The 17,290-nt window shown below is 39.0% G+C and overlaps 1 protein-coding gene across 1 annotated transcript in view; it reads right to left on the bottom strand.

Annotated features, from left to right (window-relative positions):
* Positions 1 to 16,765, bottom strand: part of ERN1 (endoplasmic reticulum to nucleus signaling 1) — a 1,214,209-nt gene extending 1,197,444 nt beyond the window's left edge. Inside the window, exon 1 of the mRNA XM_044070452.1 lies at positions 16,514 to 16,765. Within this exon, the coding sequence (XP_043926387.1) occupies positions 16,514 to 16,588 (75 nt within the window). The 5' untranslated portion in view covers positions 16,589 to 16,765. The remainder of the gene's footprint in view (positions 1 to 16,513) is intronic.
* Positions 16,766 to 17,290: the final 525 nt, after the last annotated feature.

The raw sequence follows: 17,290 nt of genomic DNA, 5'->3' as shown, positions 1-17,290 counted from the left end.
GGCATCTGTCCTTTCCACATCTGATTCTATGCACTAAATCTCCTGGTCTGTATCTCGAGTTCAAATTCCAGATGCACTCCAGGACCTACACACCGCTTTTCCTCCCTAAAATGGGCAGTAGTATTGCTGGCATAGTGATTAGCATTGTTACCATCCAAGCAGTTGATCCGATTTCAATTCCTGGCTAATGCAAGCATCTGACAACTGTCATTATTTTCTTATTCCCCACACCCACCCCACTACTGAAATTCAGAGTGGCTGTGTCACAGTCAGGGCAATGACCCTCTACACCATGCAGCCACTTACAAATCAGTAAAAAAGTTAATATTCATGTTTTGTTGGAGAAGGGCATCCGAGGACATCCCTCTCAACCTTTTGGCACAAGAATTCTGGACAAAGCCATAAATATTTGCGGACACAGGCACAAAAACAGGGACAGTTTTTAAATACTGCTCTCATTAACTCAAAACGTTGACAGAATTTAAGGTTTTTGTATTAGTATACATTTTGTGAAGGGTATATAAAGTGTCATTTTGTGATGTCAATCCTGAATGGATTTACCAAAAAAGCACAAATTTTAGGAGGAATGGACCAAAAATAGGAGCAAAAATCTGGACAGTAGAGAGGTCTGGTCCAAGGTATGCCCTTCTATGACAGACATCAGGTACCACATCATCAAGGGTTGTTGAACAGCTTTGTAGGTAAGGCTTCTATCTTCAGTGTGATATGCACACAGACTCACTCATATTAAGGCAAGACCGAAATGCATTCTGCTTCCTGGGTACATGCAAAAGTACAAAGTTCGGACACATAAGCAAGGATGAAATGACCCTGAGAGGTGATCATGGCAGCAGTCCAACATCCACCCTGTAATTATGAGAGTCATCTGATAAAATATGCGAACTTCCCTTCATCTTGTGGGTTACAAATACAGTGAATAGTGAAAAACAATTTGAAGTGTTAATCTTCCATTTATTTACTACAATTCAATGAGGCCAGCACAGTGTTGTAGAATTTACTTAGTTATTGTTTAACTGGGTGAGCGGACTGGTACGAGACCCTTTTATGTCCTGGCCACCATGACGAAGACACAGTAATTGCATGCACTGCAAATGCCAAGTGACATAAGAAATAAATTCATGGGGAGCACATTCAACACTTTGAGAAAGTTAACAGTGACTTGGCTGCAAGAATGAATAAATGCAGCTGAAACAATCTTAATAGTATACAATACTTCTGATTACTTTATGAATGTTCTTCACATAGTTAATGAAAACAAATGAGAGTAACACTTAAAAGTATAGTGATTTAACTGCATACAAAGAGAAAGGAATGAGGATGAACTATGTACATCTTTAGGTATGCTGTTAGCAGTACATAGGATCTGGCATACACTGAGTTCATACAATCAACCTCGAACAGGGAGAGAGAGAAAAAAAACTAACCTACATCCCCCTGTAGCAGTTGCATCTACACTCTTGACATAGACAGAATGTCAGTTTCTTTTTGAGGAGTAAGACAGTGTCAGGTTCAGTTACTTGTGATGGAAGTGTGTCCCACACCTTTGAAGCAAGTTTGTGAAAATATCTTTTGTATGTAGCTTGAGGAACTGCGGCCTGGTAAGCCTGAGATTGTTACTATTACGAAGAGGATAAAATAATATATGTACAGACCATGGGAAAACTAGGGCAGGGAAATAATGTTCTTAACACACTCACAGCCAAGTTACTGAAAGAAAGAAAGTACACAGCTCTGGCAGCAACGGGTAACCGTTTAGATCTGTCAGTAGCATAGAAATGATGTACAGTCAGTTTAACTAGAAAAGTGAATCTAAGAATTTTGTTTTCAGTGCTTTGCAGCAAAGTTATGCTATAACGACAGTTAGAAACAATGATAGGAGGGGCATATTCAATTCTGGGGATTGGTGCTTTAATGGAAATGGATTTTTTTTCTTCTGGGGTGAACAGGCATGACATTTTGTATTTACAGTGACACTGCCCTGGTAGTGTTTTTGATGTGGTTATGGAAATACAGTGAGTTATCAATCAGTAAAACCAGATATTTATGCCATCTGGAAGATGGAATAGTAGTCTCTCTTTAAAGAAAACCTCAAAAGACACCTCAAAACACACTGGTTATGCCCCTGCAGCAACCCTGATTAACCTTCAGCTTCACTACTGATATTTTCTCCTCCTGAACCTCAATTCTAATTCACATTCCTTGGAAGCAGGACTGAAACTGCTGAACAAAATTCCAACATACTGATGTAATCTCTCCTGCTTTATGCTCTGAAAGTCTTTATCCGGTTTGATGTTCTGATAGTCCACATGCATCACACCATATAATAAATTATCCTGTAAATATGGTCACCTTTACTATTATAAATACCTACTTTATCTTATTATTACTTCCTGTATTTTTAGTAATCTTTTTATTGTAAGCCTTTCATTTACTATGTAATAATACTGAGTTTTAATTTCTAAACTTTTAAGTTAAATTTTTAGTTGTTGCTAATGGAGCTTTTCTCCCCGGGCCTCTACTGAAAATGGAAATATATCCAGTTGGACTAGCCCGGTTAACAAATGTAAAATAAAAATAAATAGTGCCTAAAGGACTGTTAATGAACAGAGGGCAATTCCAGCTAATCATTTGATGGTAGTAAAGAAGAACATTTAACTTGGACAAGTCCCAGGGTAATCTGTTAAGTGTATAAGAAACATAGTGCAGGTCTAAGTAGAGAGCCTTCTGGCACCACACAAGTCAGTAAGCCAGTCTTGGGTGCAGATTGTGGTCCTAAAACAGCAAAAGACCTCTTATATAAATTATCTGCAAACCTGTTTGTCGCTTGTTGATAAACTTGTCTACTACTGCATCTCTACACAAGGTGTGATCAATATCAAGGACTGTTTTTAAGATCAAGAAATATTGCTCCCATGACTAGTCATTCCTCTATATTGGTATAAACATGAGAAACAAGCATAAAGGTGGCAGTCTGTGTACTATATTTGGAATGAAAGACATAGTATCTTTCGGTAGGCTCACATTTTTTAAGTAATCTAGTAATGGGTTGTAGTTAAGCTTTTAACATTTTTGCAAGTGGAGAAAGGGATGCAATAAGTCTAATCTGCTGCTGACATAGGAACAACAATTTTGGCAGAGGTATGATTGGGGTGCATACAAAATTTGGGGGTACTACCTTGGAGGTAAGGGATAAACTTTAACATGGATGAGGTTTAGAGAGGATAGAGACCCCTGATTTAGGACTTTTGGGTGCAAATAGTAGTGAGAACCTTTAATTTATCCTTTTTACTGTAGGCAGCATGGTGTCCTACATAGGCAGTAAGTTAGTTAGAAATGTCAGTAATACTTAATTTTATGGGCAGTTTAGTAAAGACAGTGTCAATAAGTGAATCTCAGGTCTGTGCTCCAGATTAGCAATGTAGCTTTACAGTACCGGATTCTTCAGCTCACAGCCTTCTAAGAGGGTGTATGCATGCCTTCTCTGGGTGTGCATGTGTTTTTGCTAAGAGCACTTGTTTCTTTACACATCCAGAAGACATGCCAACAGGCTGAGCTGGTTCACATTCGAAACTGCTCATTGCGGTGTGTGTGTGTGTGTGTGTGTGTGTGTGTGTGTGTAGTGCACGCGCATATGTCCTGAGAGGGACTGGTGTCCTTTTCAAAAATGCCATTTCTTACACCCACTGCCATCAGGACAGGATGTGCTTCCACTGACACTGAACAGGATAGAATGAATAAATAATGAATTTCACTTACCAGACAAAGTCAAGTGTGAACATGGCTTTTTTAAAGAGATTACAGTTGTTGTTGTTGTGTCTTTCAGCTTTTCCCGGTTAGGTGTCGCCACAGCAGAACGCCGGTCCGCTAATGATTAGCAGTAGATTTTTACGTGCCAAGTTGCCAGCCCTGACGCACAACCTTCAACGAAGGTATGCCCATTCACGTATGTTTCCACACAGAAGACGCTCTAGCTGAGAATCGAACAGGACAATGTCTAACTGTGAGGCGACAACGCTACCGCAGCGCCACCACCGCGGATAAGCTTGAAAACCTGGCCAGAATACCAGGGGAAATTCCACCAATCACCGGAAAGTTAAACAAGAGAGTTTCCTTTCAACTGCTGTCAGAGAATATCAGAGTATAAGAAAGGAGGAGAATTAGGAACCAAATAATAATATTCTGCAGAAGGATATACTTTCCTATGAACATGAGTAAGCAAGTTAGAGCTGTTCTGCTTCAGTAGATTGCAAAACAGGTCGATTAGCTGGACTCTGTGAACAAAGCAGCTGAAGCAAGTACAAGATAAAACCTCTGCACTGTACTCTACTGGAGCATAAACAGCTCAGAACACTGGAACCTAAAGACAAGGACAGATTAAGGAAGAAGAATGCCAATGCTCAACAAGATGACACTGTTTACATAGCTCTTCCCAGTTTCACCTTTGGAGCTTGCTCTCAGACAATGTAATAGTACTCCCGTACAGAGAAAAAACAAACGCCATCTACTTTATATGTTAATGGAAATTCTCTAGGAATTTCAATATACAAAGCAACAACAACTTAAATCAGTTTGACATTAACTTAAAACCAACAATATATTGCATTTCTGACGACAGTACCTATACTACTATTCAAGAGAGTTACAGCACATGAACTAATAAACTTGAACAAGATTAGCAATTGGTCAGTTCAGATGAAATTTTACCAGTACAAGCTATTTCAATAGCTGTACGGCAATGAAATGGAAGGGGAAAATAAGTTTGGAAGAGGAGCTGTACACAGCTGAAGATGATTTTTCAAGATTTTCAGATTCTATTCCTTCACTGAGGGGTAATAATGTGCTATTTTACAAATGGTGCAGTAAGTAGTACCAGTGCCTTAGGTGTGGTGGAAGCAGACACAGCAGTGCAAATTTTACCATGAATACAGCACAAAGTGTGGCAGTACTGAGCATGTGGCTCAGATGTGTTTGCATCTATCAAAACACCTGCCATGTGTGTGACAAAGCATGCTGCGCAACGAAAAACTGCCATGAGAATGCAAGCTCTTACTTCAGAGTTAGCAAATGTACTTGTCACCACCTAATAAATAAGCACAGTATGGGTCGTAATTTAGTCACCACCTCAGAGAGTTCCAAAATGACAATGTATTAAGGGGCGTCAAACTCAAATACACAGTGGGCCAAAATTAAAAACTTGAACAAAGTCGCGGGCCAACCTTGATATTTACTAAAAAAATGTTTACAATTGAGGAAGTTTTTCTTTCTCATCAGATATAATGATGAACCTTTTCATACAGAAAAACTTAAGTTTTGCTTAAATATTGAATCTGGAACAAGCAAAGCTTAATACTATAGTATAGTATAAACACATGTGAAATCAAATGTCAAATACAAGACACATCTGTGGCATTCATTTCTTAAATAAAATTTAAAAAAAATAAGCCTTCTGAGTTAAATTTTAACGGTAACCTTTTTTTCACAGGCTAACAATAATAATAATTTCCTTCAATGAAAATCCAATTATTCAAGTCCATGCCTTGGAGTAGCAAGGAAAAATGCATAAAGATAACATTCATTCCAGCTCCAGTTTGCTACACTCTGATCTATTCTGATGCACACTGATCCAAGCCAGATACCTGGCATCTCTTCTTGGATGCTAGTTCATCAATGTTTGGGTTCAGGCTCTGAGCTGAGGAAATCCTCAGGATTGAGTGAAGGTGTTCATCAGTGAAACGACTCCTGTGTGATGTTTTGTTTATCTTCATCAAGGAGAATAGTTGCTCACACAGACATGTGCTGCCAAACATAGACAGCATTTGAGCATCTTGGGTACGGAGATGTGGCATTGTGTCAAGGATGTAATGTGGAAACTGTGCAGCGCCCACTTTGACTTCAGCGTGTCATTACACTGGAGTTTAATCAGCTCCATTTGGAGGTTAGATGGTGCGCTTTCCGCATCAACTGCAAACGGATTACTAAGCAGTTCAAACCTATATTTCTGGGCATCAAAGTCAACAAATTGCAGGGTAAACGTGGCTCGGAGTACCCCGAGTTTTTCAGCAAACTGTGCACTTGGGAACACGACGGTAGAGATCTGTTTTATGGTTTGGCAGCAAGGAAAATGGCCCAGGTTTCCTTGCAGCATCCGAGTCTCCCACAAGCACAATTTTGTTTTAAAAGCCCTCACTGCAGCATACATGTCTGTGAGGACATGGCCCCGCCCCTGAAGTTGCAAATTCAGCACACTGAGATGGCTTGTGACGTCACAGAGAAATGCCAGCTCAGACAGTGTCTTTCCCTTTGCTTTCTAGAAAATGATAAATTTCCTCACGCAGCTTGAAACATCTGTTCAGTATTTTTCCACTGCTTAGCCATCTCACCTCTGTGTGATATGGCATGTCTGCATATTCCAAACAACACTCCCCCAGAAAAGACTTAAATTGACGGCGATTCAAACCTTTAACTCTTATATAGTTAACTACTCATTTTTTGGTGCTCGTAACATGTTCCATCTTCACAGCTTTGCCACACAATGACTCCTGGTGTATGATGCAGTGATAAAAAGTTAGCTCACCTGCACAGTTCTCTTCCCACATCTTCTCCCGAATCCTGGCCACCAACCCACTCTTTTGACCACATACCGCAGGCGCACCATCTGTCGTTAGTCCCACAAGTTTATCCCAAGGTAGCCTCATTCGAGTTACACATTTGGAAACCTCTTCAAAGATTTCTTTTGCTGTGGTTGTGCCATGCATTGATTTTAATCCCAAAAGTTCTTCCATAACACACAGATTTGAGTCCACTCCACGGATGAAGACTGACAGCTGGGCAGTATCAGATGTGTCGTTGTTCTCATCCACAGCAAGGGAGAATGCAATGACGTCGCAAACTTTGATCATGCACTTTTTGACAAATTCTCCCTCATTAAAGGGCCAAGATGATTTTGCAATCTTTGCTGCCACAACAAAACTAGCCTTTACAGCAGCTTCACTTTGTGAAATGGCTTTTGTGAACGTAGTCTGTCATAGGTAGGTACTAGGCTCTCTGCCCAAAGGCATTTATAAGCCAAGCCAGAAAGTGTTGGCGTTCGCCACCCCCTTAGATTAGTTCCCTGTGCCTCTGTCCAGCAGAGCCACTGAAGTGATCCCCAGGGTAAACTTTCTGTTTACCATCCACTCGTCAAGGTTTCTCTTGAAGAGTGTTAGTGAGGAGCTCTGCCATCACATGCTGCAATGCTGTGCATCCAAGTATGGCACTTGGACATAGGCTTGTGTATGTACATTGCCTTACTCAAACACTTAGAGCACCATATTACAAATGGGAATACAGGCCACAGTGCCGTACAGCTCATATACTATCTAATCTCCTCTTCTAAGCAACAACAGCCTGTAAAATCATACAGCACACAATGCAAACTTGCTGTACTCACTACCAAGTATCTTATACCTGACAAATACACATTAATCAGCAGAAATGTATGGCATATAGAGCTGGTATGATGTAAAGAGTTTACTTCTTGTTCTAGTTTACCAGGCATGAAGTGGCAGATGAGCAACTGTTTCTGAACTGTACCTGTGTCAGTTCAGAGTGAGCTAACATCAGCTGTGTGAGTGGCTCTCACTGCAAACAGTGTCCAAGGACTGTATGCATGAAACAAAGATGTGTGCATGTGTGTGTATATGAGAGAGGCTGACTACATGTATTCATATGCACATGTGTGTACATATCTGCAGGAACGTGTGTGTGTGTGTGTGTGTGTGTGTGTGTGTGTGTGTGTGTGTGTGTGTGTGTGTGTGTGTGTGTGTGTGTGTTTGTATGTGGATGTCTGCTTGGGTGCTCATGTGTGTACATGTGTGAGTGTGTGTTTTCCACTTCATTGTATGTAGGAATCAGTCTTAGTTTATAGGAGAGCTGGCTGCTCCATGGCTAATGACTTTACAGCATTTTGCTTTTCTTGTTCTACAGCACTGCAAACACAACTAAACAAAACAAAAAAATTAATACAAGACAAAGGTGCAAACATGATATGCATTTGTGTATCACCTCCACTGACCCTTGCAGCTCCTGGCAATGTCAGTAATACAATGGTAACTTCCAAGAAAGGCTTTGCCTGAAGCCAGCTAAGTCAAGGGGCTAGGATACAGAACATTCAGAAAGCTTCTGTAGCCAAAAGAAAGCACCTTATGGCTTACTTCAACATTGTACTAGATGAGGACATGCAGCTTTTCTTCAAAATTTCTAACTGTAGTTTTAAATAGAGCAGCAGAAGGTCAAAATCAAGCTGGAAGAAAGAAGTACTGAAGAAACAGCACGGGGCCAATAACTTCTCTACAACGGAAGGAAGCTTTCAGTTTGCTGTCTAATAAGGGTAATGGTAGAATTTATGGTAGGACTGAGCAGCTGTATATTGCATTCCTGGAGCCAAGTAACAAGAGTGGGAAAAAGTCTGCAGGGTAAAGGAACTTATAGTTAATAAGGCAGGGGGGTCTGACAATTCATGTCCAAGTGTGCTTACTGATTGACTAAGTTTGTCACAAGACCTCAGATGCGTCTCCTAAGTGTCTCTTTCTTGCTCTCTCTGGTCTCTGATCTAGCCTGCCATAAACTGAAGCTTGTGCATGTCCTTTGCATTCACAAGGGGCAGAGAAGCAAGGCTACACCCAAAAATCTATCATTGTATCAAGTGAAGGGTAACACCTGTGGCCTCATCACTAGACTGACTGTTGACATGGAAGACAGGTTTAATATAACACAGAACTGATGATGGGCTAATGACAATGAAAAAAAGAGCTAGCTGTGGCAAAGGAGCTGAGCAGCTACTGATTTATTTGTTTCACTGTCACTACAAATGTGACATTAGAATATTCCAAAAACTGAACTTAGTAACTCTAAATCTGTGAGGTTACAAAGAGTGGTGATCTAATACTGGGTTCTTGGCATGATGGATTCAAGGAACTGAGATCCCTAGATCTGTAGAATGCCTTTGTATGACACAGTGACAACACTCAGTAAGACAGCAAGTTTACATGGCTGATGTATTGCAAGTATGGTGCAGAATCCTGGGAGAGTGTGACTCAGGAATGACTATTTAATGCAAGTACAAGACCAAAAGCACCCTCAGGAATAAATGCTTGGTGCAAGGTATAACATATTTATGTGATCAGCATGCATCAAGGACTATGAATCAGGGCCATTTCCTTATTAATTATACTGAGGTTTCAATGAGAGAGAACACCACAATGAGGTAGCAACACATGGGCTGTGACTGAGGGACTGAGAGATAAACTTAAGCATTATCAGATGTACGTAAAAATAACATGAATAAAAAAATAAACCTGTAATTAAAAGAAAGACGAAATGGCTTTGACCAATGACAAGTATCTCAGCATGTTTGGTACAACGAGCAGGACATGACAGGCACTATATCATGTGAGAATAACAATAGTGATGTCTGACACAAGATTAAAGGCCAAGAAGTATCATTAACCCCAAAACTGGAGTTGTCACACCCTAATTCATGTCTTAGGACAGTTACAAAACAGTATTTTATATTTTAAGTATGTTGTTTACAGAAAAGAAATGTAAATGAATAAGTAATTTGTCAAATAACAGTTTTCATCTAATGGTCTTGAATAAAAGTGATTATTAAATCAGTATTATTAATAATAACAATAATAATAATAATAGACTATTTTTCTCGTTGCAAATTATCAGTCTCATTCTACTCTTTTGTGTTAAGTATTCCAGGGACAAGGGTTCAGTTTCTGGTAGGTTATATAATAATTTTTGAGTTACATTACAATGACTGCAATCACAAGTAAATGTATTCAACCTGCTGAATAATAAAATGTGACCATATTCTCAGTGAGCAAGGATGAAACAAAACTTCTTTTCATCTCCTCTACTTTCTTGCACTTTTGCCCTATGTCTAGGTCCTTGTACTTGTCGTGGTGTTTTGTTTCATAGTGTCTTCTTATGTTATACTCTTTGGTTACAGCTACTTTGGCTCCGCACACAAGACAAACTGGTCTGTTTTTCACATTTGTGAACACATATTCTGCTTCCCATATTTCTAGAAAGCTTCTGTTTTCAACCTTTCATTTGGCCATTTTTGAGAGGGGTGGCCTGATGTGACTAGTAGCATGAGGTCGCTAATGAATTTCAGAGGAGGGGACGCTTGTGGGTCCTGATTGACGCACCAGTAGAGCATTCTAGGATTTGTGGTATTATTGGTGCATGCACTGTACAACAGCGGGCCAGCTCTAGTAGACATTTGGTATTTTCTCACTGGCCAAGTACAACTACACTGCAGGCCAGATTTGGCCCGCAGGCCTGAGTTTGACATGTATGTATTAAAGCTTGATATGTAAAATTACTGTCCTCACCTACTTAAAATGCATTTAAGGCTGCTAGGGAACAGAAAAAACAATTCTGGTAATCTAGCAGGCCAAAAGCACCATCCATCAAAGCTCAATTCCACTGTGTTTCATTCAGTGCTGTGGCTTCGGAGGATATAATCAGAATTCAGAGTCTTACAAGTAGATGGAATTGGCCCTTGAGTGTGTAGTAGGAGTGGGAGCAGACAGATATCTGTGGAGAGTGACATGCAAAAGGTAGCAACGGGGATAAACTATTACCCTGAGCTAAATCTCTAGATTTCTCGTTGGTATAATCACTGAAAATCAGAGGAAAGGACATTCTCCTGTTTTTAAGCAACTGGGATTTGATGCAGAGGGCAGACAAAATCAAAGGTATATTGACCATGCATCATGAGGTAGCAAAACAACTGTTGATTTGTGCACCTAATACAGAGGAAGATTTTAACAACAGACTGACCAGTCAGTCCACCTAGCCTGCTATTTTGCTGGTGTTGCTGTGGGTCCCACTTAAACAACTTGTAGGTCCCACTTAAACAACTTTCTCACCCCCCAAAATCCTCAAAGTCCCATGCATTCCTGGAATGAAGTCACTAGACTAGTATTGCTCTGCTACCCTTCCAGGAAGGGTGTACCAACCTTACATTCCTTTTTAATGAAACAATTTCTCACACCTACTCAGAGTCACCCACCCTGCACCTACAAACTGTGAATTCAAATTTGCATGGACATTTTGTTCTTCAAGATGGCATCACTTGGACTCTGTGGATTCCCTGGGGTACTTAACATTTCCAGCATTACACTTCCCTTCCACAAGTCTATATGCTACCCTCCTTATATGGCACATGCTGCAGTGCAGACCACTTACAGTTCTAGTTCTGCAGTCCTCCTTTAAATTATGAAAGTAATTTTGTTGACGAGGTCTCCAGTCTTGCACATGGCAATTTCGATGGAATCTTACATTTTCTATAATCAGGGATAATATCTTGGTATTATTATGTAATACATTGAACTATTCTAATGAGCATCCTTGCTGTTCTGTCACACCATTTGGTTTCATTATACAACAAAACTACACTTGGGTCCCTTCTGTTGCTGCTAATAACTCCTTCTCCCAACAATCCACCCAGCATAGAAAAAGTGTACCCCTTCCTGGATTTTAGACATTCTCTAATCCTGGCTCCATTCTACATTTCTTTTGTAATAAACAGTATTAAATAGCTGTCACCAGAAAAAAGTGAGTAGACCTGGCTTTACCTTTCACATCTGCAGGACCCTGCTAATTACTACACCTTCATCTAAGTGAACATTACTTACAGAAGCCCTGAGCTCTACTGGTTAGCCAATAAAGTACTCATGTTATGACCCAAGGACCAACTGCCATCTAAACATGTCACACCAATCAATCCTTTTCCTCACGTCATGGTTAAATAACTTCATTACATTTATTTTCATGACTTTCCTCCTCCAAATTTAGAAAATGTGACCCAAGCAGTAAACTACTCAAAAATCATTTCCTTCAGCAGTGATTCCTTTAAATTTAATTTGTAAGAAAAGTTAACTGAAAAGTCAATATTTTCATGGAAATTAGATCTTCTGGGATTACCTGTGATGAAGTTTGTTCCCTTCAAGCTTCAGCACAATGAATGAAAGCCAAGTAAATCAGTGGGTATTTCACCTGGAACTAAGTGTGCTTAGTTAAATCTGAATGTTTATAGATCATTAGAACGAGCCTGATCAGGGGTAATACACTATGTGGGAATGAGGACAGTACATTCATCAAGGATCAGAGACTGAAAGCTGACTTCAGTAGGTTATATGCCTCCCCTTTGACACAGAATCCTGCTAGAACATTAAAAATAAAAACTGAAGAAATGAAACCAGGATTGAAAATGGAAGAGTACAAGAAGTGCAGTCTGGAGAATGGTTAAGAACCCCTCTGCTAGCTTTCCTGTGACTAAGATGCATGTAGGGGGGGAATTGTGTTGAGAGAGGATTTTTCTTTTAATTTTGTATGTATGCATGTGCTCTTCTCCATAATCTCTCTCCCTCTCTTTCTCTCTCTCTCTCTCTAAACTAATGGCTCTTTAAAACATGCAAGGTGGAAAGTGTTTGGGAGGAACAAAACTAATTTTTTTTCCTGCAGACAATTTCCATTAGAACTATTTTGTAACGTTTGTAAACTGGAGTTTACTGAGGTTTTAAAGTTTCTCTTCAAAAGTACTTTTCTGTTGTATTTGTTTTTCACTGTTTGCATAGTAACAGGAAGAACTAGTGCTAAGTCATACTTCTCAACTGTACAGATACTGCCTCACATTTTTGGTCTATTTTTCATAAAATTGTGGTTTTCTGGCAAATTAGTGGCAAATCATTAAAGATTGAAGCTAGAAAACATTGACAGACATTTGAGTTACAGACGTCATACCCTTCAGAAAATTCATACCAATACAAAATTTGTTATTTTATCAACTTTCTAAGTTTGTAAGAGCAATATTTAAACATTGCCTCTACTCTCTGGGCCTTTGTCCAACTTTTACTTATGGCTTTGTCCAGACATCTTACTCTAAGAGATTGACAGGTATGGTGCTGATATTTTTCTTTACTCACTTTCAAAGCACAGAAGCCAAGTAGATATTTATCTGCATTTAATAAACACTACGAAAAAGTTTCAAACCAGCATGAATGTACATGTGTGAGACAGAGCCTCCTGTGAATGTAGAAGAGATGGCAGGTTACTGTTCCTGTATACTGTAGTGTGAAATGTGTACTTAGTACTTTTTAATATTTTTAAATTGTTTCCTTGTAGCGTTTTTTTACCATAGCATTTACAATTTCTCAATTCTGATTAACAGCCATTTCTTTTCTAATGTAGATTAGAACACATCAGTCTAATGCAACTATGCAGAAGGACACATCAGTGGGTCCCTATTACATGAACAAAGTTTTCAAAGTTCGAATGTCATATGGTCGACACCATATGATCGAACTTTGAAAAGCTTGAAGGTTAAATGTAACGGCGCCGTACGGTGCAGAATGGGAGAATTTCCCTTTTCTGCACTAAAGTGCGATCTCGGAATTGGTATATTTAAGTAGGGGGTGAGCCCCCCACGTGGGGGGGGTTCAGGGGGGCTTGCCCCACCCCTGCTCGGAGCGTTAAGGTAAGTTTGATTTTATTTTTGTTTTATTATATATTCGAAGTTTCAAACTTCTATCATATGTTGTCGAACATATGGGATTCGAAGTTTTGAAACGTTGAATATATAATATAGACCCCACATCAACAACACATTTGATTTATAGTTTATAAATATGGTACATCTTGAAAGCAAGCTATTAACTTGTACTGCAACAAACTAAGGCAATGGAGGGGCTATAACATGTAAATGTCTGTTAAAAAAAAGTCAAGTCTTTACTCCTCCAATGTTATTTGAAAAGCAGCAAAAGTTTCAAGTCCATTCATTAGTGTGTAGTGTGTAAACATGTGGTATTATCAATGAACTCATTTTGTTCAGTTATTCTACAAGAGGCAGACAAAACTAAATGAGATTTTTTTTCAGACTGATTTGTACTTAAAAAAAATAACTAACTACTTCTATTCTTTGCTTACAAGTTCGAAGACCATTTTTATAACATAAAGAGGCAGGTGGAACCTATGCTTAACTCTGATGGAAAGGACAATAGCACCCATCAGAACTGCATTGCACTGTACTATTATTACTGGAACACGAACAAGTGTCTTATGATCTAAAAATAATACTAATTAAATAAAGACATAGAGAGCACCATATCTTTTCTAAAATATATCAGAAAACACTACAGTTATCACTCAAGTTCAGAACCTCCAAGCAAGGAAATGTATGAACACCAGTCAGTATTTTCAATTATATACAGAGTGACATAACCACAAGAACAGCTTCCTTAAGCAAGACATGTAATGTGAACAATTTTAAACAGTGCACAAACAGCTGTGCACATTACATGGAGAGATGCACTTTATCCCTACTCCAAGGACAAACTGTTCCTTCCACCTGGATTTTGATTAATGCAGAAAGTAAAGGCAGCTTTACTTGGTAAGTTACAAATACAGTATATAATCAGCAACAACTACATCAAAAGCATCTTCTATCAAACAGAAACAGCTCTAGGATACTCTAAAGTAACTTCATATGTACATCTGCACTGGATACATAGGTATGAGTCCTTTTGCTGCCTAATGCATCAGGAATAGGACAGCAAAATGTGCTGCAAGAGAACACTAACTGCAAAATCAAACAAGATTAACTGGGGGAAATCTGCCTTTACCATGTCATCATGATGTCACAGAAACAAGAGTCTGCACATCTGTCTAGATTATTCTTGGTTTTAAACGCAGCAGTATTATTTACAGAAGTATAAAGAGACATAGCAACATTCCCCAATTTCCAATCAAAAAGTCATGTGCAATTTGCACTACAACTTCACATCCAAGTCTACCTGTTTATTCTGCAAGGTGAGAAAACAGGCATGTTTTACCAGACTTTTAAATGTAACAAAGTCTGATAGTCACTGCATAACCTGAGTAAGAATAGCTACATACTATTCTAGAACATATCAGATCAGTGATAGCTGTGAACAATTATAATCAAGTTCCTCCTACAACATTTCGCTTTGATAACAAATGAGCAAAGATGACATGCATCTAAGAACAGTAAAATGAAATTAAGACAGTACCTGGTATAAAAAGGTCATAAAAACATACATCACAACTACAATGGTCAAGCCCCCCCCCCCCAAAAAAAAGTACCAGCCATCCTGCCATGTCATATTCAAAATGCCATCATGGATCACTGATATAACAGACTACACGAGTGCATCAGCATCTAAGTAAACTACAGTGAATAAAATAATTTTTGAGTAACAGCATTATGACACAATGAAAGGCATCAACTGTGCAACTATCTAGCAGATAAACAAATAAGAAAAAAATCAAATGTGTTGACAGCAATGCATAAATGCTTTACAATATTAAACGTGCAATTAAAGGAAGACATTTAGGATGTTTGCTGCACACTTGAGACAGTCAACGTTCAAAAAGATGCTGGTTGGTTGGCTGGCTTGTGCTGTCTATACATACAAAATTTAACCTTACACCTGTGGCTCAGGTTATGGCTGAAAAGCAGACCAGTTCACTTACCAGCAAGCAAATAAAAAAAACAATTAAAACTATATAAGCAATGGAATAAGGGGCAGCTATTCTGGAAGAGCAACAGCAACATCACTGACTGCTACTACTCCTTGTCTCAAGCCTTTTAAGCACATCTGCATCTTCACCCAGAATAATAAACAGCTCTCCCATTTTAGTAACCCACTGTAAAAAGAGCTCAGTGCTCCAAACCATCAAGTACAATGTGGCACAAACCACAGAAACACTATACCACATTCAGCAAGTTATCAAAACAGCTAAACAAAAATGCACACATATAAATATATAAATAATATATATTTATATTTACTTATAAATAAAAATATAAACATTGTTCAGTTTTTTTAATATGTGCAGTGTGACACTGCCCAAATCCCAAAAAGAACACTAGGAAGTGAAAGCAGTTATAAGGATTATCACTAAACTACTGAGTATGGAAATAACATAACATGGATGTGTGCCCTGCCTGTGTAATCACTAATGCTCCAGACTCCAGTACATTGGAATGAGTAATGACAAAGGCAGCAAACACAACGCTTACTTTTCCCTTGAAATGTTCATATTTACCTATTAAATCAAGTAATCTGCAACTTAAATGTAAGCCACCAGAACCCTCCTCCCCGTACAGGAAATAAATAAAAAAATAAACACATACACTGGAAAGAGCGATCCTAAACTGACATGTGTCAGTCTGTAAGAACCAGCAACCTGGCTCGTGTGTCCTCCAATACTGTAACTGGCTACTTTGTTTATTTAGGCCAGTGAACTTTGCACAAACACACTGCTGCCATTTACACCACTGCGATGTTCTTCTTATATATGTTCAAGTTAACATCGGTGATGGGCAACGTTAAAGTATGTTGTGTGCTCAACAAGATTCAATCAGTCCCAGACAGAAAGAAAAGGAGAGCTAACAAGGGCTCCCGGTACTTACCATCTGGAAAGGTAAACTGCAGAGTAACAAGAAGGGAAACAGCCATAACACTTGAAAAAATAAATATCGAGCCATAGTCCGTGCTAATTACAGTAAGCTATGTACAGCAGTTATCCCGGCTGACACCGTAACACTATGTAAAAGTTTAGTGGTGCTCAATGATCCTGACAAAACGACTGTTAACTTTACTCGTTTCTCCATTAGGTCTTCGTAATCCTTTCACAATCACTTCCTACAGACAGCAAACCCATACTTTTACTGGTGTGACGTTTTAGACAGGAAAACGAATTCGCCAACGTGCGATTAGCCACGCCTCTCACGTATGTACAGCTATAAATAGGCATGACCGACAACGACACCCTTGAAAGAAAAAAATCGGACGGTCTTTGCTTCTGAAGGATTTGTATGTTTAACTTTTTGTCTTTGGACTCGTGTTAAGCTGCAACAAATTATGTAATAAAAACGGCACCAAATTGGACACTTTGTGAAAACCTGTCCTGTTAAATTGTAATGTTAATATTAAAAAGGGATGTAGTAAAATACGTCTATAACTGCGATGATAATTAGTATTTACTGATAATACTCCACACCACTATTTCAAAAAGGCATTGCACTAGAACGTTACCCCCACCGCGATTTTCGCGCAGGGACAGAATTAAGTATCATAAGGAGCATATACGTGTGTGTATTTTTCTTATAGATTCATACTAGGCTATCTGCCCTAGGGCATTTATAAGCCTAGCCAGAGTGTGTTTGGCTTTCGCCACCCATTTTAAA

The sequence above is a fragment of the Protopterus annectens genome, chromosome 4.part1 (assembly GCF_019279795.1).
Source record: "Protopterus annectens isolate FY-2018-M chromosome 4.part1, PAN1.0, whole genome shotgun sequence".
Classification (NCBI taxonomy): domain Eukaryota; kingdom Metazoa; phylum Chordata; order Ceratodontiformes; family Protopteridae; genus Protopterus; species Protopterus annectens.
This window is presented reverse-complemented; position numbering and strand designations above follow the sequence as displayed.